The sequence below is a fragment of the Fusarium musae genome, chromosome 2 (assembly GCF_019915245.1).
Source record: "Fusarium musae strain F31 chromosome 2, whole genome shotgun sequence".
Lineage (NCBI taxonomy): Eukaryota > Fungi > Ascomycota > Sordariomycetes > Hypocreales > Nectriaceae > Fusarium > Fusarium musae.
This window is the reverse complement of record NC_058388.1, coordinates 2,479,465-2,503,597: the sequence shown is the minus strand read 5'-3', so window position 1 is coordinate 2,503,597 and position 24,133 is coordinate 2,479,465. Positions and strand designations below refer to the sequence as shown.

The window sequence follows — 24,133 nt, the reverse complement described above, 5'->3', positions numbered from 1 at the left end:
TGAACCGACGGGAGGCATGGGTACCAACGGGCAGCAACAGTCCATGATTCAGAAGGGGCCGACCTACCTACCTAAGTGTCCAGACTGGACTCCATCTATGTCAGCAGTGAATATACAGCAAGGTAGCATGAGTAGGTAAGCTAGGGAGGAAAGAAAAACTCAGAATCTTGAACCTAAGTGACAATAATACTTAGGTAACTTAGTATAAGTTTAGGATAAGTTTTGTATAGACTTAGGATACCCTTTGCTGAGTTTATTTTGACGTCCTATAGTAAGGTCCGGTGTTTTCTTGCCCCCCATGGCATCAAGGGTAGGTAAGTAATTACCTAGGTAAGGTACCTTACCTATATTAATGCCCCACTCAGGTACCGATGATTTCAAGCAAAGTGCATACTGCAAACTGCAGTGTCCCCGAGGGCAAAACACAAGCAACAAGTTCCCTACGTTAGGTACCCACCTAAAGTAGTGAAAGTGTGAAGTGCATTGACTTGGTTGCCCCAATTGAGCAGCAAATCAAAGTGGGTTGTGTGCTCTGTGGTGTGTGGGTGTGGGCGCCTCACTAGGTCATCGCTCACTGCACGAAAAAAATCTGGCACTAACATCCAACTTTTAGGATCTTCAGGCTCCAGAGTCCAGTCCAGAATTAATAGTTCCACGACTCCAAGAGAAATTTCTACCGGAAGATACCACTCCCATACAAAGGTCTGAGCTAAGTACAGTTCAACCGCCAAAATGAGTGACGCTCAGGCGAACGAGGCCGAGAAGAACGTGAGTCTTATTCTTATCCTCATCCCGGACCTCATACGCCCCTCTTCTTCTCTCGTGTCGTGCGTTGCCCCGCGATCGAGAAATTAACGTCTAGGACATCGACAAACCCCAAAGGCAATCAAGACTGACAGCATCGCTCAATAGATTGAGATCTGGAAGGTCAAGAAGCTGATCAAGCGTCTTGAAGCCGCCAGAGGAAATGGAACCTCAATGATTTCCCTCATTATCCGTAAGCCGTTCTCGTGAGACAAGCCCTCCCCAAGACGCCCACTAACTCGTGTGTCCTTTTAGCTCCCAAGGATCAAGTCTCTCGAGCAGCCAAGATGTTGGCTGAAGAATATGTACGCCCTCAGATTCCTCTCGAAATTCCCCTATGACGACACTAACAACCCCTCAGGGCACCGCCTCCAACATCAAATCTCGAGTCAACAGACAGTCTGTCTTGTCCGCCATTACCTCGACCCAGCAGCGCCTCAAGCTGTACAACAAGGTGCCCCCGAACGGTCTGGTCGTCTACTGTGGCGAAATCTTGACCCAGGAAGGCAAGGAGCGAAAGGTCAACATCGATTTTGAGCCCTTCAAGCCCATCAACACTTCCCTCTACCTGTGCGACAACAAGTTTCACACCGAGGCTCTGGCCGAGCTGCTCGAGTCCGACCAGAAGTTTGGCTTCATCATCATGGATGGTAACGGTGCTCTGTTTGGAACTCTTAGCGGCAACACACGTGAGGTTGTCCACAAGTTCTCTGTCGATCTTCCCAAGAAGCACGGCCGTGGTGGCCAGTCCGCTCTCCGTTTCGCTCGTCTGCGAGAGGAGAAGCGTCACAACTACGTACGAAAGGTTGCCGAGTTGGCTGTCCAGAACTTCATCACTGCCGACAAGGTCAACGTCGCTGGTCTCATTCTTGCTGGTTCCGCCGATTTCAAGAACGATCTCAACGCCTCCGACATGTTCGATGGTCGTCTTGCGACCAAGGTTATCAAGGTTGTTGATGTTTCTTATGGTGGTGAGAACGGGTTCAACCAGGCCATCGAGCTGTCTTCCGAGACTCTCGGCAACGTCAAGTTCATCCAGGAGAAGAAGCTCATCGGAAAGTACTTTGAGGAGATCAGCCAGGACACTGGCAAGGTTTGCTACGGCATTGAGGACACCCTCAAGGCCCTCGAGCTCGGTGCCGTCGAGACATTGATTGTCTTCGAGAACCTTGAGATCACCCGCTGGGTCCTCAAAGATAGCAACGGCAGTGAGGTCATTCTTCACACCACCAAGCAACAGGAGCAGACCAACCGGGACAAGTTCCTCGACAAGGAGACTGGCCAAGAGATGGAAATCGTTTCTCAGGAATCCTTCCTGGAATGGATTGCGGAACACTACAAGGACTTTGGCACCACTCTTGAGTTTGTTTCTGACCGTTCCACCGAGGGCAACCAGTTCGTCAAGGGTTTCGGTGGTATCGGCGGTCTTCTCCGCTACAAGGTCAACTTTGAGCAGCTGGCTGACTTGAGTGACGACGATGAGTACTACGACGGTGAGTTGGCAAAACGCCTGGGAAATGAGAGCTCTTGATTCTAATCAGCAAGCAGATTGACCAGCGGATCCCCTCGTTACCAGCGAGGGATCGACTCAAGTTCACCCGTCCATGTACAACAACAGTGCCATGCGCCCCGAGGCGCAGAGGTCGACCGATGCCGCGCCGATGTCAATCGCTCAGCACCGCTTGGCGGAGAGGGACAGTCTCGCGCCTCTCCATTCTTCCCGCCAGGCATCGCGACCCAGTCCGCTTCGCACAATGATGACGGCTTGAGTTATGATCGACGGGAATAGAGGTACATCTCAGACCCTCCAATTCTTACACCTCAGGAAATCAGAATGTCAGGTCTAACGGCTGGTAGGCCCAACCATTAAAATTGAAGGATAGCGGTGGCACGGCGGCTAGGGGATCGATCTTGAGAGTCGATACGGGTAACGCATCGTATAGCGACGTCCGGCCTAAAGATTGTTGTTAATTGAGTAGAGTCGGCGTTAGCTGGCTGCAAGGCTTGTCCCTGATTGGGCATATATAGTCATGAGCAGGCATTACACGCCGGGTCAACGAAATACTAGTCGTTTGCATGGCCACTGTTCCGAGTTTAAGTGAAGCAATTTGATGTACTTCGTATCACCCAACTGAAAACAGAAGGCTAGGTAATGAGAAGAACCTCTCCATCCGGGGCGGATTATCCATAAGTCAGGGGAACTCACATTATGTATACTTTAATATTTTATGAATCAAGGCTTACTAGCATGGTACTGTAGGTATAATATCGTATTGTTAATCGCCGCGTATTTGAACGATGTTATTAACTCCATCCCCCATTCCGGTGTTTCTGGTCGCTGGGGTCCGCGGACCTTGGGTATCTAATAAGGCACTTAATTACCTGCTAAGTTACTAGGTACTAGGTAGGTAGTGGACGGGACTCACGGGAGGTACCCAGCATGGGTGTGCTACGTCAGTAACCTAGACTACAAGCGTACACCTAGGATCCAATACCTGGAAATGACCTATCGTCGAACACATCTTGTCAACAGCATTTTATCTCATCTTCTCACCGTCATATAATCTTCCCCTTTCCCCATTTCTGCGCTATAGAGGGACCTCAGCTCAGTTTCAACTGGAGCTGTCGCCAGGCGCTTAATCATAGTTATCTTGTTATAATGCCTGAAGATCCCCCTCCACCAGCGGCCAACCATGCTGGCCGCGCTATCCCCGTCGGCCTCAACGAAGCAGCACTCGATTCTCCGACTTTTCGTGTAACCGCCGCAAACTTTGGCGACCAAGTCGATGCTATAGAAAAATGGCTCAACGGATATGCTCAGTCGACGTCGAAACTACTGCACGATATCCTCGCCCTCGAAGAGACGATTAATACTTTCCTCGTGAAGACGATGCCCTCGGCGGCTGACGGCGTTGTCGACAATGATTATACATTTTTGGCTTTGAAGAGGGTGGGTGATGGATGGCGTGAGTATTGGATTCAGATGATAAGCACAATGAAGAAGATGGAAGGTCTGGTCGTCGACCCTATTCGGCAGTTCATCGTCGGTGATCTCAGGAATTTCAAGGAGTGCAGGAGGGCCATGGAGCAGGCGCAGCGAACGTTTGACTCTACTCTCGCTCGATACGTCAGTCAGTCAAAGACAAAGGAGCCATCATCCCTGCGGGAAGATGCCTTTGCTGTTTTCGAGACCCGAAAGGCATACCTCAAGGCCTCGATGGATTACTGCCAGCTTGCACCACAGCTGCGCTTTAGTATGGATAAGTTGCTTGTCAAAATATGCAGTGAGCGTTGGAGCCAGCTGCGGCGTGCCAAAGAAGCTGCAATTGACACTACGCGCTGGAATCAGGAGATGGAGCGCATTCAGGGGTGGTCGAATGAAATGGGGGCGTCCGAGATGGTCTTCAGGCGAGAGTTGCAGTCTGCCAGGAGAGAGATTGGAGAAAATGCGCTGGCGGGATTCAAGCCATCCCGTGAGCTCGAGGACTACAGCACTTCAACCGTTCCTTTCCTCGGCACTCGTGGCCCCATCACTGTTCGTCTCGAGGAAGGTGCCACAGTTGTCTCTGAAAAGCAAGGATGGCTGTTCCTGCGGGTTCTCTCAGGGAAGCCAGCAAGACATACGTGGATCAGGAGATGGTACTATTGCCGTGATGGCATCTTTGGCTGGCTGATACCAGGGCCTCTGGGAGTGCTTCAGGGTGACGAGATAGGGGTTCTACTTTGTAATGCAAAGCCGGCCGTGGCCGAAGACAGACGCTTCTGCTTCGAGGTCAAGACCAAGAGCCAAACAATCCTCCTCCAGGCAGAGACTCAGGGCGAGCTGACCGAGTGGTTGGAGGTTTTTGAGGTTACCAAGAAGCGGGCTTTCGAGACCAGCATGAACAGAACTAGTGCTTCTCTTCCCGGGTCCGTTGATCCTGCGTTCTCCATCTCTCCCCCCAGTATCCCCGAGTTCTCTGCCAAGGCCCTCGACGCACAGATCGGTATCTACGATGAATCAAGTCCTAGTATTGACCGAACAAACACACTGCCTGTTCCAGGGCCAGACGGTAACCTCAGTACACGACAGAGCTTTGACGTTAACGGCAGCATCTCTCGTCGTACCATCACTGCTCTAGGCCGAGACCTGGCTCGAGAGGAGGGCGAGAGTGGCCGTGAGCATGCCGCCAGAATCATCCAGAAGCTCGACCTACATCGCAAAGCGACCTTTGGCACCCAAGGTCCCGAAGCTGGACAGGGAGGTTCAGCTTCCACGACTGGACTAGCTAGCATGATGGCTACTAGCCAAACGCTACCGCCAGGATTTCCAGGGTCTGTTGGAAGCACAACAAATTTCAGGCAGACGCCTAGCATGCTGCCATCAGTTGACACAAAGGTTGGCACTTTGGCTCCAGCAACCCTGGCCAAGCCACCCTCGATGACTGGATTGAGTCGAATTGCAGTCCTGACAGCAGGAGAACGCCAACCCGTAGGTAACAATAGGAAACTCCCTGCGTCTGTGGTTGCGAACTACTGGGGAACAAGTCTCTGGGGTGCAATGAACGCACCGCCACAACCCGTCCTTCCCAGACTCGATGAGGATGACCCTATCGGTGTTGTCGTTCCTGGAAGCACTGTAGGGCAAGGTGTTCAGCGGAAGGACGGTGGCGAATACTTCCCCCGAAACTATCCCCCAGAGTTGCGAGCGCAACACGCCCAGTTTCGACTCCTTTTCCCAGATGCGCCTTTGGAGGAGAAGCTGGTGCTTGTCTTCCGGGCCGCCTGGACCGGATCTCCTGAGCGAGGGCCCGGCAAACCAGACATGGCGGGCGATGGCCGTATATACGTTACACCCGACAATATGTACTTCTATGGACAACAAATAGGACTCGTCACGGCCTACAATATCAGTCTAGACATCATCAGTGAAGTAACCGCAGCCCCAGGGAGGGACTGCGACTTCATTTTCCTGCATCTGAATGAAAACGCCAACGAAACAGGATATACCAGGATCACTATCAAAGTCTTCTTGGAGGAACTCGGTCTACTCCACACTCGTCTCAACCTATTAATCGACGACATCCAGGCTGAGGAGCCCATGGATGTTGAAGCGATCATCACCACCTTGATCAATCTCGAAAAGGAAGAGTATGACCGACCAAGTCCCAGTGTCGAAAGCTGGGAGGAGGTATCGGCAAACACACCCATGGATGACGGCACTTCGATGGGGCGGCCTGTTGCTCGACGTATGGAGTTTAGCCCTCCGCTTCGTCTTTCGAAATCGAGGACTCGGCATAACCATAAACTTCACTTGCCAGCTCGCCCTGTCATTTATGAACCAGAAGGCATGAAAGAGATGGCGGCTGAGCGACACTTTGAAATTAGTGCCAAGTCCTGCTTCCACGTTTTGTTCGGTGACAAGAGTTTTGTATTTCCAAAGCTCTACTTTGAACGACGCGCTCAGCAAATTGCTCAAGGGCCCTGGGTTCTAGTTGATCAGGGCAGGATGAGGCGTGACTTTCAGTTCAAGGTTGACTACAAAGATGTCCTGGGTCGGTCCAAGACGGCCGATGTCAATGACTACCAGATCATCGATGTCTTCAGCGATCACGTTACGTACGTGGTAACTCATGTCAAGACGGCGTGGCATCTGCCTCACTCAAGCTGGTTCAAGGTTGTGACCAAGATTGTCATAACGCATGTAGCCAAGTCCAAGTGCAAATTAGCCATCTACACAAAAACGGATTGGTCGAAAACCCCAGCGCTCTCCAAGAACCTGATTGACCGCCAAGCCATTCATGATGCCGCAAGTGACGCTGAAGAGTTGGCTGAGGTTGCTACGGATCAAGTTCGGAAGCTTGGAACTCGCAGCCGAACAAACAGAGCAATCCAGGTGTACGGCCAGATAGGGCAACAGACAGAGGTGGTGGTCTTCTCGCCTGCTGCAACAGATTCGGCAAAGAAGCAGGCCATCAAACCTCGAACCCTGACTACGATGGTGTTTGAGACGATTCGATCACTGGGAGAGAGTGCAGTATCGTCACTCATCATGTGGGCTATTGCTGTGCTGCGCAACTTGTTCAACTTGATTACAGCTCAGTGGATCATCCTTGCACTTCTCGCATTCAGCACACTTACAAATCTCCTACTTACGTCGAGCGAGACTTCGACGTGGTGGAGAGAGCGAAGAGCAGCAGGATTCATGCAAAACATCGGAATTCGGCCCAATTTGATGATGAGCAAGGCCATATACTTTGCGGATCTGGATACAGCATCCGGGGCTAATCAAGGGTTGTCTTTTCCCGACAACAGCACATGCTTCTCGACGTTCAAGGATCTCCTGGATACGACAGATATGGATGCGCCCTGGGAGGATGCCGGTGCTAGTTTGGCCACACCCACTAGTCGTGCTACAGCCCGTCGACTTCGACGAACTCGACAACGGCTAGGGTCTTACCGGCATGACTTGCTAGTAGCCATGAGGGTTGTCAACAGCATCGAGCGAGAGATGTTACAGTCAGAATGGGAGAATTGGTTGATAGATGAAAAGTTCCTCTGTGATGAACTGGATACTATGCTGCAGCAACAGCAGCAGCAGGGCGACGCAAAGGGGCAGGGGAAAGGGGCAGAAGCCGTCAAGGGGCCACATAAGGCCATGGAGCCTATGCCAGCTAAGAGACGACAGGCCCTCGAGCAGTGGCGGGACACTTACTGCGGGAGCTGTAAGCAGGACTACCAGGTTGCGATGACGGATCGGAAGCTGTCGATTGTGTAAGACGATAGAAAGAGCATACTTTGTTATTGGGTAAGGCACCCCCAAGTAAAGTTTCCTTTGTAGCTGTACATATAATGTGTAAGCCAAGCACTCGAGAGGTGAATAGAACTCTCGGGCTAGCCCTCGCCTGGCGAATTTCATCTGTCAGCATACGTACGGAGTCGGAGTAGACACTTTCACAAATGCCGAGAAGTGGTGCTTATATGGGCAGTAGCTGGACTAATCGGGAGTAAGATATTCTGGGATTGATTATGCATAAGTCTACGTTGGTCGTTTTCGTGTACTGCGTATAGACGAACGGAGAACCAAAGATGCAGCGGGTTTGTTTGCCTTATGGCAGCTGGCAGTGCCTTGTCCAACATGGATCATCTATGAAATAGGTAGCCACCTTTCGAAAGTGTAAGGACTTGAGATTGTCTTGGTGCTTTGTATATTCGTGCGCTGCCTATACCTAGGTAGGTAGTTGGCTGGTAACCTGATAGCATGCCTCCGAGGATTGGCATGGGTGACTAAGCTGCCTTTAAAGTGTAAGTCGGTGTACTCCACTCCGTAGGCGGGCCCAGCCTAGGCCGCCTAGGCTTGGCCGCTGAAGGTTAACCGCCTATAAGGTAGTGGATGTAACTCTGTAAGGTTAGGTAAGGTACCTTAGGTAGGTTAGTACGGAGTAGGTCAGGTAGTGACGTCAATCGCGGGAATGACGGCAGTTGATCATGGCATGGCCCATAGCGGCCGAGAGAGTAAAAAGGCAAAGGGTCGGGGGGTTCTTGGTACGATTTCGACTGCTATTTCTAGCGTGCGTTGGTTGGTCGTTGGCCTTCTTGGCTTTATCTCATCTTGTTCTACTTCTGACGTCTTCATTTTTTATTGAAGCATTAAATACCTTAGGTCAGCGACTCTTTTTGGACTTTCCCTTGTTTTATCTCGTAAGCAGGCACGAGACTACCTACTTAAGTACTCAACTACTAGAATACCTTAGTAGTTACTCCTACGAGATCTCACACTTACTCTGCCTTATTCCCTAACTCAAGTCCATTCCATCCGCCGCCATCTCCATAAGTATAGTACCTTAGCTGTACACTCAGCCAACAGCTATGGGGGGCAATCACCACGAACCTCTAGGGGCTATGGGCCCTGTTGAGTGGGAACAGGTGCCCCAAGACGACGACCTTGAAGAGTTCCTGGCCGATGTTCTTTCCGAGACGCAGACCGTGGTCGAATCTATTCCAGTGCCAGCCAAGAAGGACCCTTCAAGCTCTGCAGGACGAGCTCGATCCAAGACGGAGTCGGCGGCTTCAGCTCCCGATATCAAACGTGCTCTGACCCTGCGGCAGAAAGCTGAAGCCATCGGCCAGGCGCAAGACCTGCAGAAGGAGTGGAAGGAGATCAAAGTCAGCGCGAAAGAGAACCCTCTCGGGATCAACGTCTATAAGCTGAGCGCCAAAGATGGACGCGGCGCATGGTTCGCTCGCCGGAGTGTACACGAAGGGCTGTCCTTTGATGACTGGAAGAAGGGCCTTTCTGTTGAGTTTTCAGAGACGATGAAGGTCCAAGGTGCTCCTGGAAGTGGCAATATCCGTGGTATCGGCGCCGACAAGCGCGTGGAGGACAAGCAGATCGGTGGTCATGGCCAACTGCAAGGTACGCCGACCGAATCATGTCATCACGACCAAAACATCTTTTTTAGCTGACAGCCAACAGTCTTTCAACTTTCTGCCCAGTTCCCTGGTCCGACCGCCCCGCGAGACTTCGTGACTCTTCTCCTAACTTCCGAGACCTCCGTGAAAGCCGCCCAAGGATCCCGGCCCCTCCGACAGTACATGATAGTTTCAAAACCTTGCGAGCACCCCGAGTGTCCTCCCCGCCAGGGCATTATCCGTGGCTACTACGAATCAGTCGAAGTCATCCGCGAAGTCCCAGTCGACAACTTTACTTCTAAGAGATCCTTGTCGTCGGCCGATCTCCTGGATCGAGACGAGGGTAGGATAGCAAGCCCCAAACCTGGCAGCGAGGGCCACGGTTCAATGCCACTCGACGAACCTGCCACGGCTGTCGAATGGCTCATGGTAACTCGTAGTGACCCTGGCGGCAGCGTCCCGCGCTTTCTTATCGAGAAGGGAACACCACCAGGCATCGTGGGTGATGCTGGAAAGTTCCTTAAGTGGGTGACGTCGAAGGCTATGCATGGATTTGCTGAGCCGGAAGAGACTGGAGAAGCAAATGATACTAGTGACGCCGCTGAAGCATCTGCCACTCACGAGGCAAAGTCCACGGCTACACCGAACCCTACTGCTAATCTTGAAAGTACCAAGGCTGACGCTGTCATATCTACAAATCAAGACGGCCCTTTCCCGGGCAGCAATGGGCTGTATGGTGTCATAGCTGGTGCCATAGGAGCTGCCAGTTCCTATATTCCTGCAAGCCTGCTCAAGACCTGGGGAACTGGTTCCGATTTTGTGTCCACCGATGGGAGTGTTTCTGACGCTCAGGCGATTGCTGAGGAGCAACATGATGACGACAGCGACACCTCCTCCATCCGAAGCTTTGCCTCAGCCCTTGAGAAGAGTGTGACTGCCGAGAACAAATCCCCCGATAGTCTCGTTGAGTCCCAATCGGAGACTTCACGTTCCAACCCGCAGCAATCACAGCGGTCACTAGCGGATAAGGAACTTAAGAAGCTGGAACAAAAGAAGAAGAAGCTCGATGAGAAGATGGCTCGTCTAGAGGAGCGGCGACAGAGCAAGCTTCTTGGGGACAAGGAGAAGGACGCTGCTACACTGGCAAAGTTGCGTGAGAAGCATGAAAAGGAGGTGGCTAAGCAGGAGGAAAAGTATCGTCGCGAGATGCGCAAGCTCGAGGAGAAACGTGAGCGGGACCAGCGTAAGGCTGAGGAGCGGCGTCGCAAAGCAGCCGAGCAGGAAGAGAAGAACAACCTCTCACTTGAACTTGAGCGTGTTCGTGCAGAACGAGATGTTGCTCGTCGCCAGATCGAGCTCCTTGAAGGGCAGGTTGGCGAGTTGCAGGCACAGAATACCATGCTTGTCCGCAAGCTTGGTAAGAATGGACTGCTGGACGGTCCGGGCTCTCCGTCACCGTCCATTAAAAGCATTCAGAGAGCCCAGACAGATGTTTGAGATACCATGTTGGAAAGAAAGTATTGACTCAGTCAGGAGACGAAGCTGGGGCCTTCTCATGAAACTACTATTATTCTTCATATACAGCACGCGTGTTACGGCCGTTGTTTTACTGCGAGGCGTCAGGGGAACTCTTTTTTCAATAAATCATAAATGGCATTCAATTATTACTTTTCTCCTTGCTGCTTGTTTTATTTACATGGTTACCTCTTTGTCTGTGGAGTTTCCTAGAAAGACTGTAACAAAAGACCTGACATATATCCCAGGTCGCCTTGCACAACACTGCCTGACTTGTTGATCCTCTCGCAAAGACCAGAATCAGGCTGCTTCCTTGCTATCGCTGCAGAAGCACGAACAATCCGTGATAGGATGGCGAAGACCTCTGGCTTTGACGCATATCCAAGGGGACCGTCTTCTTGGCTCGCGAGGTCCTCCATCGCTTCTAAACCGGCGCCGGTCCATTTTGTAAGTGAGTCGAGAGAGGGGTCATTAGACTCCCATGTCAGGATGTCATAGAGAGCAATCCAGCGCTGTGTTTCTCTGACCTCATCCACGAACAAATTCTGCTCCTCAATGACAAAAAGTGAATCATCAAACTTCATTGCCTCCTGCAGCTGGTCCTGAATAGAGATCACGTTGTTCTCAGGGGTTGGGTACCGAGAATCACCCATGACGCGACGCACAACGACCTGGCGGAACGTTGGGCTACTGGCGTAGTGCTGGGCTAGCCATAAGAGAAGACGATTTGCCGCTTCAATAGGTACAAGAGCCTTACCTAAAATTCTCTGGACTGCTGCGGATCCCACGTCTCGAATATCGTCGTCGTCGTCGTTGAGGGAGTCATAGAGAGCGAGGATAGCTGCGAGGTGTTCTTCTTGGACCCATGATTGGCCCACCTCAATGACGGAGAAGAATGAGCAGAGTGATTCGACTGCAGCGAGACGAGTATCAAGATCCTGTAAAAGGTTTTAGTGGTCAAAGATCGTATATCACTGGCTTCCCCATCACTCACCTTGTCATCCAGACCGGCATCGGCCATCATATGTCCCCAGTTCTTGATTCCCGCTGGGGTGACAGCTTGTGCTCTACTGAGGATGGCGATGATACAGCCACTGATTCTGGTTACCGCGTTGGCGAGGGCAGGGTTGATAGAACTCAGTGGCAGGCTACTCCAAACCTCCAGAAGCAGATCCGGCGAAACAAGGCTGATATTTCCACTCTTCAGAACCTGGTCCAGGATCTCTGTGAGGTTCTGTAGAGCAATAACCCGAGGCTCAACGGGTCCAATTTTGACACAAACATCACGGTACAGATTGCAGAACTTGCCCACGTCTTGCTCTGAGAAGCGAGAAACGTCCCAAAGCTTAGGAACTGTCCCAAGGCCAGCCACTATCGTGTTGACGCCCATGGTCGTGCTCAGGAACAATGTGTTAAGTCTTTCGATGGGGCCACTACCCTCGGCGATGGAGTGGACTTCGTGGATTACCCTCTGTACCCTGAGTAGAGCCCCCTCTCGGTTGTTGGGTGTAGGTAATTCGAGCTGAATAGGATCAGTTGACCCAGGCCTGGGGAGAGCTCGTACAAGATTTGTGACCTCAAGATACGCGGCAGGAATTTCAGGTGACTCCAAGGCCTGGATTTCGCGCCAGTACTCGATGAGGAAACCGGAGAGCCTGGGTATGTCGTCTGCATAGTACGTGTTAGCGGATTTTCAGGTTTGTCGATATAGTCTTTCTCACGTTGCAACTGCTCAGGCATAACCTCGCTCAAACGGTCCACGATGTACTTTAGTGCCAACAGAACGCCATGGACATGATTCTGAACATTCCCGATTTGAGAGCGAACAGACTCAGCGGCAATACTGGTGATGGTATCGAGCCATTGAGCGTGCAGGAGACACGAGCATAGAGTTCGGGCTGCAATCTCGCGGACGTGCCACACCGGGCTGGCCAGATACTTTGCTATATGTATCTGGAGCTCTTCACGAAGTACCTCAGGGGGGCCGGCTCTTCGAATGATGTCAAGGGCTGGGAAGACTGACTCGGGCGCAGCTGAACTGGCAGCAATGGACGTCATCATCTGGTGGCCTGACTTCAGGAGGTGGAGGAGAGTCCCTGGAAGGGAAAGGTATCGGTGGTAGGCTATACGGTTGGCTTTACCATCCCATCCTGCTTCCATGAGCGCTTTACTCTGATGGGATCCAAAGAGACAGTCTATCAGACTCCGGAGTAGGATCAAGCCGCAGTTACGGATGGCCCATAGTTCAGACTTGAGGCCATTGGCTGCCAGCTCGAGACACTGCGGTAAGAATTTCTCAGACTTGTTGCCCATGGCTGTCAAGTATGAGCTCTTGAAGATCTCCTTCAGGCAATTATAAGCATGGACCTGGGGAAGATTCGAACCGTCGGTCTCAGTGACGCGGGCTTCTTGGCTGGCGATCTCCATGAGCTTGTTCATGACTTGTTCAAATGAAGGATTAGACGCATTGGCGGATAAGACGCCTGTCATCATCGCAGGGATGCCGGCAGATCGCCGAGTGGTCGATACTTGAGCGTTGATGGCTTCTAATGTGCCCTACTTGTGGTCAGTTCCCAAACCTTGTACTCCATATCTTGTAGAGTATACGTTTTGGAAAAAAGGTAGTGACTCAGCAGGTAGATAGTAAGACTTACGGCATACCACTGCTCAAGAAGAGCAGTACCACTCTCGGCGCCAGCTTTGGCTTGGTCCAGGTGCTTGACAAGTTGGCAGCATGTAGAGAAAGTAAGGGCGACAGTCGTAAAAGCGCCGCGATGTCTTAGACTGGCTAGTTGGGTAAATGATAAGGTTCCTATTCTCTCATAAGCTTCCTTTGACGGGCAGATTCTGCCTTGGCGGGAGTGTTGCTTGATAGAGAGGATAATGATGCGCATAAGATTGCTACCGTTTTTTAGTGGAAGCAATACTCCAAGTCATTGACTGACTTACCTGGCTTCATGTACAGATCGGAAGCTATAGCTCAACACATCTTTGGTGTCGAGTCCATCAACCTCTTCTAGCTCTTGAGGCAAATGGCCTTCAGGCGAGTCATCACAGAGAATGTCACGGACTGCTGCCCAGACTCTTTCACAGCAAGTGACCAGAGTGTCTTGCAGAGCCTGTATGGACTGCAACTCGCCTTCAGAAAACTGAAGCTCTGAAACCACCTGCCACATGTAGCACAGGGAAGCAAAGCCACCGTGCAGCGGCGCATCTAGGACCGCTCTGCCGAGATCCTTCTCAGCGACTGCTAGCCTTGCTTCCAGGCCTCCTATCAGCTTTGAAAGTAGTGCGACTCGATGTTGCTCATTTTCAGAGAACCTATACAGTAGCTGAGATACTCTGGCGACACCGTCTGAATGATCGGCTCGAGCAGTCTTGCGAGCAAGGTCTTCAGCTCGTCTCAGAAGTTCTGTGAGCTCTTCAGTGGGATTTGGCTTGCCTTGTCGGGCCAGCAAGTGGAAGTTCCTGTACCGACTATCCGAGAAAATCCATCTGAGTACCGTAGCAGCATGGTTTCGGATGTCATCAAATGGATCCATGATCAGGTCAGACAAAGCTCGGAGCCATGAGCTGCCAAACTGGTCAAAGAATAGTTTCTGGTCATCTGCGGTCTCCCACGTCTTGGACTTTTCTCCTTCCATTCGAAGAACGAAAGTGACGGCCTTGAGAGAGGCACTATGTCGTTGATAAGAAGCAGTGGGAGTTAACTCGCTGCACAAGAAGCCAATGTACCAGAATAGGAACTTCTCGTGATACTCCAAGCAGTGCATCAGCTGAGCTTCGGGGAGAGATATAAGGTTGGTCCGATAAAGGATATGTTGCTCCTGTGCCTGGCCTGGCTGTTCTTTTTGCTTACGAGCGGCGGCTCTCGGGATGCTCTTCTTGAGCACGAAAATGGCACCTCTGACCCTTCTGAACATGTCTCGAACCTTTCCAGCTACTTCATTTCTGAACTTGGCATCAGAATCGGCGAAGTATGTGGCGAGATGCTTGCGGAGTAGGTCAAGGGCTGTGGATGAATATGGCCTTGTTGTTGATGGGGAGCTCATGAGCAGTGAAAGTGCGAGAGAGCGAACCTCGTGAGATGGATGGGCCAAGACACTCTCCAGAACCTTCTCGTCGAGCACAATCGATGAGTCGCTATCGGCAGATTTATCATCACCGAGTGCTGTTTCAGATTAGCAGGCGTTAGTATACGTTCATTAGGTGCCTTACCTGGCTCTTCTACTAAGCCAACCTTCTTGCCGATCTCTAACGCTGCCAGCTGCAACAGGGCGGGGAGATTGATATCTATCTCATGGCCTGCAGAGACAGCCTCATGTTCATTCATCCTCTTCAAGAAACCCAGGGCCTCGGACTTGTCCGCCTTGAACAGAGGGAGGAAGATATAGTTTTTGACTGATTCTAGAATGGAAGGCTCCTCGTTTATGGCCTCAAGCAGCCATACGTGCCAAGTCTCAATGCTCAACTGTCCTGAAGTTCCTCGTTGGTCTTGGCCTCTAAGACCACGGTACAAGCAGACAATAAATCTTCCAGCAGTAGGGCAGACAAAGTGAAGCGTCATCCAGTGGAACAGTTCAAAAAGGAAAGACTTCCAGATATCCAAGTGGTTTGTTGATGTGTCCTTTTGTTGAAGAGTGACATAGCTGGACCGTATCTCATCTAGGGTGACGATGTCCTTGGCAAGGAGATGGTCCAATGCCTTTATGGCAGATTTGGCCAGCGGTTTTGAAGATTTCCCAGTCACGATCGAGACGAGATTGTCCAAGATGGCAGACTTGGTCTCTTGGCCAGCTTTCTTATCCGGATTTCTCTTGATGAGCTGAGGGAGCAGGTCGAGAACCAGTTTCATTGACCGGTGGTTGTCTGACTCGTTCCATTCAACATAAAAATTGAAGAGTTTTATAGTAACATTCCGAGAATAGGCCCAGAGTTTCAGACTCTGTGACTGCGATTTTGACGACTGCTCAACGAAACCGCAGAGTTTTACGCATGAGTTGCCTGAAGCGCCTTTTGGCTGAGAAGCACTTTCGAGGAGTCTTGTAAATATCGATTGGGCCCAACTACAGACAGAGGTTCTTTAGGATATTTACACGAGACCGAGATCGGAGGAATTGCGCACCTTGATTGTTCTTCACTAGGCTGTTCCTCGACCCATCTGGAGATGTGATTCGAGTTGGCGATTAAGTCGTCAACCCGTTGAGCTGTGTCCTTCATCTTGAAAGGGTTTGAAGAGCGTGGATACGACGACGTACGATTTCGACGTCGTATTTCAGACAAAGAGAGACAGTTGAATTACCAGGGAATCTGACCTGTACTTAACTTTGGTCCATAAATAAATCCACCACGCCTCGAAGCTGTCGTCAAAAGCTTGATCTCTTCAACCTAAGTGCCATAGGTTAGGTACCTTACCTTACTTACCTAAGGTATACACTTCGAAACAATATCACGTGAAATATCACGTGAGAGAAATTTGCCCTGGCAGGAGCCCCACTTTCTGTCGGGACGCACTTTCCAATTTTGCCAAAAATCAACTGCGCTCAGAATTTCTGATTTCCTAACCCAACTCGCCCTGACCACCATTAGATTATATAACCATCTATTGGGAGACTGTCAAGATGTCGAAGATCACAGTCGGTACGGTATATCCTGGAGGAGACTGAGCTCACAAGAGGAGTTGCAGTACAATAACAAGGCGCCGCAAGAATGCTAACGGAGATGCAGCTAATGTCCGGACGCAAGTCGGAGAGCTCTTGGAGTACTCCAACGAGACCAAGAAGCGAAACTTCCTTGAGACCGTTGAGCTTCAGATCGGCTTGAAGAACTATGATCCTCAGCGTGACAAGCGTTTCTCCGGCACCATCCGCCTGCCCTCCATTCCCCGACCCAACATGTCTATCTGGTACGGCCGAAGAATCGATAGAAGCAAGAGAATTGGAGGCTAACAAATTGACAGCATTCTCGGTGACCAGCACGATATCGATCGTGCCAAGCACGGTGGTGTTGACGCCATGTCCGCTGATGACTTGAAGAAGCTCAACAAGAACAAGAAGCTCATCAAGAAGCTTGCCCGCAAGTACGACGCCTTCGTCGCCTCCGAGGCCCTCATCAAGCAGATCCCCCGTCTCTTGGGTCCTGGTCTGTCCAAGGCCGGCAAGTTCCCCACTCCCGTCTCCCACGCCGACGACCTGACTGGCCGCATCAACGAGGTCAAGTCCACCATCAAGTTCCAGCTCAAGAAGGTTCTCTGCATGGGTGTCGCCGTCGGCAACGTCGAGATGACACAGGAGCAGCTTGTCGCCAACATCATGCTCGCCATCAACTACCTCGTCTCTCTTCTCAAGAAGGGCTGGCAGAACGTTGGAAGCCTTACCATCAAGGCTTCCATGTCTCCCCCCAAGCGCCTGTACTAAGCGTGTTTCGTTAGCATCTGCCTGAGATGGCTCCGGCAATCGTGTTCACTGAAATGTGGACTGCAGCTTAGACTAGGAGGGCAGGAAAAATAAACATAATAAGACAAATATGCTTTTCAAAACGTGATTAACAAATGAGCCCATCCAAAACCTGGGATAAACATGTACATTAGAGATCATGGAGAGTATTTAGACTCCAAGTCAACCCTACCATCGTCCACATCGCCAAGCTCAATGTTTTGCAGGGTAACACCATGAATGCCGGGATTACGACTGTCACTGGTTGCTAATTTACGGCTCTACTCCCTACAGGACTATCAATGACGTGACTGGCTTCCTTCCAAGTCAACTCAATTTCCAGTTCATTAGCTGCGGGGAGATGTGAGCAGGGTTTCTTCCAAGCGAAGCCAACTGGTGGGGTTAAGAAGACCAGCTTTTCGAATAAAGAAAGACGAGTAAGGATAATTACAATTCCTACGGATGGAATCATGGAAACCGAACTTTTGGTGACCTTATTCCATAAAAAGTTGAGAAAATTGGATCGTCATTAATGATTTCTATTTTGTTTATACGCGACAAAGAAAATCCGACAAAGCCGTCAGGCCCCCCTTTTTGTCTAATTTGGGCAGCTCTTTGTGACTCTCCAGGCGACGAGGCCCCGTCGCCCAATAACCCTGGCCAGGGTGTCCCAAACGCCGTCGTCGCCAAAATCCAGATCATCCAGGTTCAAGTGTTTCCTGTAACGCCATACCTCTCTAAATCGTAGCCCCTCCAAGCCCTTGTTGGACAAGTAGGGATCTAACCATATCGCTGATGCCGGGGCGATCAGATATGTGCCGTTCTTCTCCTTCAGATACTCCTGGTTTCGTCTGTCGGCGGGAGTGTCGCATGTGGCGAGTTCGTAGAGTTGCTCAAGTAGCATCTCACCCTTGAGACCCATAACGTCTCGCGTGGTCAAGAACTCATTCTTGCCATTGAGAAGCCAGATCGGCGGTGTATATGTCTTCCACCAGATAGCTTGGGTGGCATCTGGCTGCTGACTCAGGAAGACCTGTCCTGGCACCACACCTCCCTGATGGTAGATGCCCATCAACGAGCCGAGGACGAGGTTAAAACCGATCCAAACTGCCGTAAAGACGTAGAGTATTGTTTGGTTTCGGGGCATGCGGGCTGACGAAAGAAATAGTGGTACCGTTGGGAGCAAGAATCTCGCCTCCTGATGTTGAAACGCCGATAGTACCACCAAACCCGACACTGCCGACCATAGTCGGATTGATATTTTGGGTCTGATGATCAAAAGAGCTACAGCTGGGCCCAGCAGCAACGGCAAATTTCCCACCAAATGCTGGTACCAAGGATGAAGGCCATGTTGCGCCAGGTTCTCGGTTGCTGAATTGTACTTGAAGTTGTTAAGAGGGGTGATTACGGGGTTATGGATCAGGTCAGTCCATGTGATGGGACCTGGCAGGTAAAACGCGGTGTCCAGACCGATGGCAATGATAGTTGTCAGTGCCGCAGCTAACGTCAAGTATACGAGAGACGTAGGCCTGTGGACGTGTTAGCTTGTTCATGCATTTCCGCGCCAAGCGCAAATAGGGTGACTCACCTCTTCCAGAACACAGGGAGCAGTCGAAGTCCAGGAACAACAAGAAATGCCGGAAACGTGATTCGATTGAATATACCAAATACCCCAACTATTCCAAGCACTGTGGCAGACAAAACACATGACCGCTGCTGTGTGTCGAATTTGAAGGTCAGCTGATAGTCTTTATCAGTAGTAATGATGTACAAGTAACGAACCCTTGGATCAGCGACTCGCTGGATCAGAACAAGACTCCACGCAACAACGAGCGTCTCTACCGAGTTGGAGAACGTGTGCGTCTGATAGGTCCAGGTCACGTAGGACGAGGCGACAAGGACGACGGCAACACGGCGATGCTTCGGTGACGGGATTAACTCATGCAACGCCCAATCTTCAAGAACAAAGCTGATGACAAACATGAGAACGCGCAGAGTCCAGAAAACCGCAATAGGTGGGATCTCTCCGTCTTTGCCGTTACCGATCCATAGCCACCGCAGGAGAAGCATAGGAAGACCGTAGACGGGCCATAGTGGGAAAACACTACGGATAGGGTTCTCGCTTGTAAATTCCCAAGTGTGTCGAACAGGATAACTAAAAATTTGGCCTGGCGTGGATTAGCAGCCGGACTAGTAGTGGCAGTCTGCATGAAACACAGAGGGCATCGAAATGCCTCATCTGGGCGTGCAGGCATTTCAACAGGAGGGCAGCTGGGAGTCGGCGCAGAGAGAAACATACCAGCTATGACCTCAGGCCCTTGGAAGTTCTCGTCCGGGTGTAAATAACTGGGAGATAGCGCAAACCACAGCCTTATAAGGACGAGTGTGAGATATGTGCGTCGCCACATAGTTGATCGTAGCAGCTGTGAATTGGGAGAGCAGTCATGAGCTTAGTTTTGAGGGGAAAAGGCATCGAGTATTCGCATAAACAAAGACCAAACGTGAGTGCTTCGACTCGATGCGCTCCTATAGTTGGCGCTCTCGTGCCGCAATCGTAAAGTGGGGGAAGTTGAGAAAAGTGTCAAGATTTCGCCGGTCGCAGGAAAGCCGAGCTAAACAGATTGTATTCGTTCGTTATGCAGCCGCTGATATGTACGTCGTATGCTGTTTGGGGGAGCTTCGAGTCGTGGAGGTGGAAAGTGAAGATGCAAAGCTTTATGATGGTCTATTGTTAGATCGACGAATATGCGAGACAGTCCCCCGAGTCAGCATAGAGTTATAGGAAGAGAAGGGGGCAAGGAACCAAAACAAGAATGGAAGAGGAAATGCGAGACCGTTGTATGCATGAGTAGGTGGTGTTGGTGTAGGTGAAGGTGAGGGTGAAGAAGAACCAAGCCCGTATGGAGGTCAGGTTCCGTTTAAGTGAGTGACACCTATGTATCCGTACTGTCTAACCCCCCACCAGAGACAGTCAGATACATGCCTGAGATGATAGTTATGGATTTATATTCGCCCAGTGAGTTCAACAAAAGGACATGGGTGAATGGAAGGGGGGTCTCTTCATGGATCAAGGATTAGCAACCAAATCTCATCACAGAAGCTCGACTCGACTCGTCTCGAGAGCCCAAGCTAGGTACTAATTAACGGACAGGGCCTAGTAGATGACCCAAGCCAAGGGGGAACATTTCAAGCCCAGGGAGAGCGTCAGCTTACAGCGTGGCCAGTGGGAGACGACGCCGTGATCCGGGATTGGCGGCACCAGCTGGATCCCAAGGCCAGGGGAACCTAAGGGACTGACAATAATGAGGTCCACTGCGTCCACTAGAAGCTTTTTTCTTTTAGGGGCTTGGGCTCCCTACCGACGGGACTGGACAGGGGGAGGCGATTTCTGGGGACACCTGACGGGAGGTTTGACAGACAGCCCAGCCCAGACGGACGACCAGGCCTCCTGAAGCTCCGATCCAACATCGTAATAATAGCATTCTTTCATGTTTGGTGGCCTATGTCTAGGATAAGTGATTTATTGAGGCATTCTTATAATTCTACATCCCGGAGCCAAATCAAGCTACCGTGGTGACCTAAACGCCAGAATGATGAACACAACGAGTGAGCGGCTCTAGGGATTCGTAACGTAGGTACCTAAGGTAGGTATACGTACCCTGGCCAGCGGTAGGCCCATTGTAATAAGAGATCTAATCATCGTGGCCGCTGATACGCCAGCTTCCAGCCACGAACTGGGACGATTACCACGAAGATGGTAATCTTGGAACTGAATCGAATGGCAACTAAGGAGTAGTATAGTGGACAATTAATTAATGGCATGGCCTGGTTCTCTCTCTCTCTCTCTCTCTCTATTTTTCTCACAGGCCTCCATGTCAACACGTGTTAGGTGGTGTCCTGTCTTCTAAGTTACTTGACTTATTAGTAGATACTTCCGTTCCGCGAGTGACTCGGCGCCCACAGAGGGCAAAGAAAGTCGCATGATTGCAATGATATACCCGTTGCAAGACAATGTCCATGCATTGCTAGCTGCCGGAAGCGAGCTCGAGTACGGATACTGCCGCGGGTCTGCAGGATGCCTTGAAAGGCTGTCAGTACAGGATTTGTGTAAAAGATCATCCTACTAGTACGGATGGGTTGGAACCCTCATGTGCATTTAGGTATGGTGGGATAAGGGGCAAGGTGGGTTCAATGGCTGTGTTATGCATGACACTGATGTCTCGAATGTGGTTTTGTCTGTATGTATATCGAGGAGACATCACCGCCTTTGTTGTACGATGTTGAGAGCAACATCAACATCCCACTCGCAATACCGCCTCTATTCTTTGTGATGCTCCGCATGTCGAACCTGATGGTTTGCTGTTTATCATGAAACGGACACGGACTGTATACAAACACTGCCTGATCATGCTTGCGCTAACAGACAGACAACGAATAGTGCAAGTCGATTGATGCAGCCCTTTCGGCACTGGAGACGGTTTCTTGAGAATATTGCACGGCCTTCTCTTGATTTGTTGATCCATCTGTGAGCAACATGACCGTGATTATCCTCCTTTGCGGTGTTCGACTCAACAAAAGAAGCTTTAGGATGGCCATACGCCACGAAGTTAAGGGATGGCAAGGTTGATTCCAGTTGGTAGGTAGTAACTCTTGCACTGACGGTGTCTTGAAGCCATTTGCCAACAACTATTCTGTTCTCTCCCTTGCCACTACGCCCGCTCGTGACGGTTCCAATTAGTACTCACTTTATCGCTGCAGTGTCTTTATCGTCTCGAGCGTTTTCATCGCACTGACAAGCATTGTGGCCTCGGATGCAGTCTGAGGTGCCTTGAGGAGTAGCTTAGAAGAGGGAAAAAGATAAAGAACCGATTTGTGTGTTCGGATAGGATTCAGATATGAACAAGCTCGGTGGCTTATAGTTGTGAGTTTCTGTTCAGGTAAGCATGCTTTCATTTCCCTCGTTTCTGCGTGTGTCATTTGATCAAGACGCAAAATAATATAAGTTTTCTCGAAGCTTGAACAATAGCGCTTGCACTCTGACCATCTTAAGCCTTTGAATAACCATATTCCTTTGTCCACTGACGACATGATAGGTAGTTCTCGAGTCGCCCAATTGAACTCGCCCGCGCCTCGTAGGTTCGTGCCAACCATGACCTCTAACTTCAGGTTGCCGTCTGACTCTTTCTTCCATTTGTCTTTGAGGTTATTTTGGATTCTCAAGGCAGCAGCAGCAGGGCAGATCCACTTCACCTTCCTGTAAACCTTACCTTCGCACTCTGAGACTCACTGATATAAAACGCTTGATCCCTCCCGCCGAATTGGACTTCTCTACTCTCACAACCACCCCAACTCTCCAGGACCGACCACCAGTATCAAGATCGTTTCTTTATTAGTACTCAACATCCATCTTCGGATCCCAGTACTTTCCATCAACCCCATCAAACCGCTTACCTTATCTGACTAAGCCCCATCTGAAAGAAAGGGTCCCGAGTCTGATTCACAGCCCTGCTTCTACATACCTAGTAGGTACGTTGTACTACGCCCTCAGCACGAGGCACCCACCTCAGCCTAGCATTTACCCCGCCACAGTGATTGGTTCATTGGTCGGTTGGCTACCTAGCCTCCGCTACCTACCTACCTTACTTACCTAGCTGACTCCTCCAACTTCCATCATCACCCAAAAACAATCACGAATCCTCTCTGCACTTTCTCTTCGCACCACGCCAAATCTCACACTTACATCCCCAGTTACTCTAGCACGAACCACAAACATATCCAAAATGGCCGAATCTACCTCTACACAGAAAGTCTGGCTGGCGTCCAACGACAGCGCCACTATTGAAGTCGGTAAGTTGAAGAGACACTCCGCGACGGGTCTTGCTCATATTCCTAACTAACATCAATAGACCGCGTTGTTGCCGAGCGATCAATGTTGATCAAGAACATGTTGGAAGACATCGGTGATGAGGGTATCAATGCTGAGAACCCTATTCCTATCCCCAACGTATTACTTTCTTCAACACTTGACTTTTTCACGACTGACATGTAGTTCTTTAGGTGAACGAGGCCGTTCTTCGCAAGGTGATTGAGTGGTGCGACCATCACCGCAACGATCCCCTCCAGGCACAGGATGACGATTCCGACGCCCGCAAGAAGACGACTGATATCGAAGAGTGGGACCAAAAGTTTATGCAGGTCGATCAGGAGATGCTGTTTGAAATCATCCTTGTGCGTCCATCCATTCCTATTCATCAAATCATTAGAGACTAACATTTCATGACAGGCATCCAACTATCTCGACATCAAGCCTCTTCTTGATGTCGGCTGCAAGACCGTCGCCAACATGATCAAGGGCAAGTCTCCCGAAGAGATCCGCAAAACTTTCAACATCACGAATGATTTCACTCCTGAGGAGGAGGAGCAGATCCGCCGGGAGAATGAGTGGGCTGAGGATCGTTAAGTTCCCCTCTGTGTATGATTATGGATAGAGGTTGCGGGGAGGTGCAAGTCGGACTGTGGTGCGGATCGATCCTTGGGTCATGAGTCGCAGGAAACTTTCCTGTCGAGCCTTGTCAATCCAGGATCATATCAATCTTGATGAGTCACAGGGGTCGTATTAGGCGTTAAAGTTTGGTTTTCCGGGTTGCTTGGGCCAGTGTTTTTGGCACGCTAGGAGCACAAATAGGATTGCTTACGGTAACATGATATTGTCCGAGGCAGGCTCTCTACGGGATGGATCTCGTCTTGCAGTAGTTGAACACAGCTTCAAATCCTACACTTGGAAGCACTGGTAGAAAGTCATTTCGACTTGGCTTAGGACTTCAATTTATGATTGCCATCAAACCCGGCGTTATCAAGACGTTCAGCTATGCAGTGGTCAGCTCGAAATATGTGATGAATGCGTTGGTGAAAGTGGGATTTGCGGGTTGGGGCATGATTCGTTCATTTGGCTACTTGAAGACTTGCACAACACCATACAGTCTGCTGGT

The 24,133-nt window shown here is 50.6% G+C and overlaps 7 protein-coding genes across 7 annotated transcripts; 5 read left to right on the top strand and 2 right to left on the bottom strand.

Moving 5' to 3' along the window:
* Positions 1 to 732: 732 nt before the first annotated feature.
* On the top strand, positions 733 to 2,335 carry SU2 (Eukaryotic peptide chain release factor subunit 1; the record flags this gene model as incomplete). Its single annotated transcript, XM_044820418.1, has 4 exons — positions 733 to 768; positions 913 to 997; positions 1,060 to 1,109; positions 1,166 to 2,335. 4 exons carry the CDS (start codon positions 733 to 735, stop codon positions 2,333 to 2,335), a joined length of 1,341 nt encoding a protein of 446 aa, XP_044684718.1.
* A 1,128-nt stretch (positions 2,336 to 3,463) lies between these two features.
* Positions 3,464 to 7,561, top strand: J7337_002690 (uncharacterized protein; the record flags this gene model as incomplete). The annotated part of the gene is made up of 1 exon (XM_044820417.1): positions 3,464 to 7,561. One exon carries the CDS (start codon positions 3,464 to 3,466, stop codon positions 7,559 to 7,561), a length of 4,098 nt encoding a protein of 1,365 aa, XP_044684717.1.
* A 1,091-nt stretch (positions 7,562 to 8,652) lies between these two features.
* J7337_002689 (uncharacterized protein) lies at positions 8,653 to 10,692 on the top strand (the record flags this gene model as incomplete). The annotated part of the gene is made up of 2 exons (XM_044820416.1): positions 8,653 to 9,199; positions 9,260 to 10,692. 2 exons carry the CDS (start codon positions 8,653 to 8,655, stop codon positions 10,690 to 10,692), a joined length of 1,980 nt encoding a protein of 659 aa, XP_044684716.1.
* Positions 10,693 to 10,919: 227 nt separating this feature from the next.
* Positions 10,920 to 15,930, bottom strand: J7337_002688 (uncharacterized protein; the record flags this gene model as incomplete). Its single annotated transcript, XM_044820415.1, has 7 exons — positions 10,920 to 11,648; positions 11,705 to 12,378; positions 12,432 to 13,266; positions 13,365 to 13,611; positions 13,660 to 14,881; positions 14,929 to 15,776; positions 15,836 to 15,930. The coding sequence occupies 7 exons, from the start codon at positions 15,928 to 15,930 to the stop codon at positions 10,920 to 10,922; spliced, it is 4,650 nt and encodes a 1,549-aa protein (XP_044684715.1).
* A 401-nt stretch (positions 15,931 to 16,331) lies between these two features.
* Positions 16,332 to 17,126, top strand: CRP74 (60S ribosomal protein L10a; the record flags this gene model as incomplete). Its single annotated transcript, XM_044820414.1, has 3 exons — positions 16,332 to 16,350; positions 16,438 to 16,615; positions 16,670 to 17,126. The coding sequence occupies 3 exons, from the start codon at positions 16,332 to 16,334 to the stop codon at positions 17,124 to 17,126; spliced, it is 654 nt and encodes a 217-aa protein (XP_044684714.1).
* Positions 17,127 to 17,742: 616 nt separating this feature from the next.
* SMP3 (alpha 1,2 mannosyltransferase) lies at positions 17,743 to 19,552 on the bottom strand (the record flags this gene model as incomplete). The annotated part of the gene is made up of 4 exons (XM_044820413.1): positions 17,743 to 18,673; positions 18,733 to 18,860; positions 18,927 to 19,312; positions 19,444 to 19,552. The coding sequence occupies 4 exons, from the start codon at positions 19,550 to 19,552 to the stop codon at positions 17,743 to 17,745; spliced, it is 1,554 nt and encodes a 517-aa protein (XP_044684713.1).
* Positions 19,553 to 22,924: 3,372 nt separating this feature from the next.
* SCON3 (E3 ubiquitin ligase complex SCF subunit scon-3) lies at positions 22,925 to 23,604 on the top strand (the record flags this gene model as incomplete). Its single annotated transcript, XM_044820412.1, has 4 exons — positions 22,925 to 22,991; positions 23,051 to 23,148; positions 23,202 to 23,372; positions 23,428 to 23,604. 4 exons carry the CDS (start codon positions 22,925 to 22,927, stop codon positions 23,602 to 23,604), a joined length of 513 nt encoding a protein of 170 aa, XP_044684712.1.
* Positions 23,605 to 24,133: the final 529 nt, after the last annotated feature.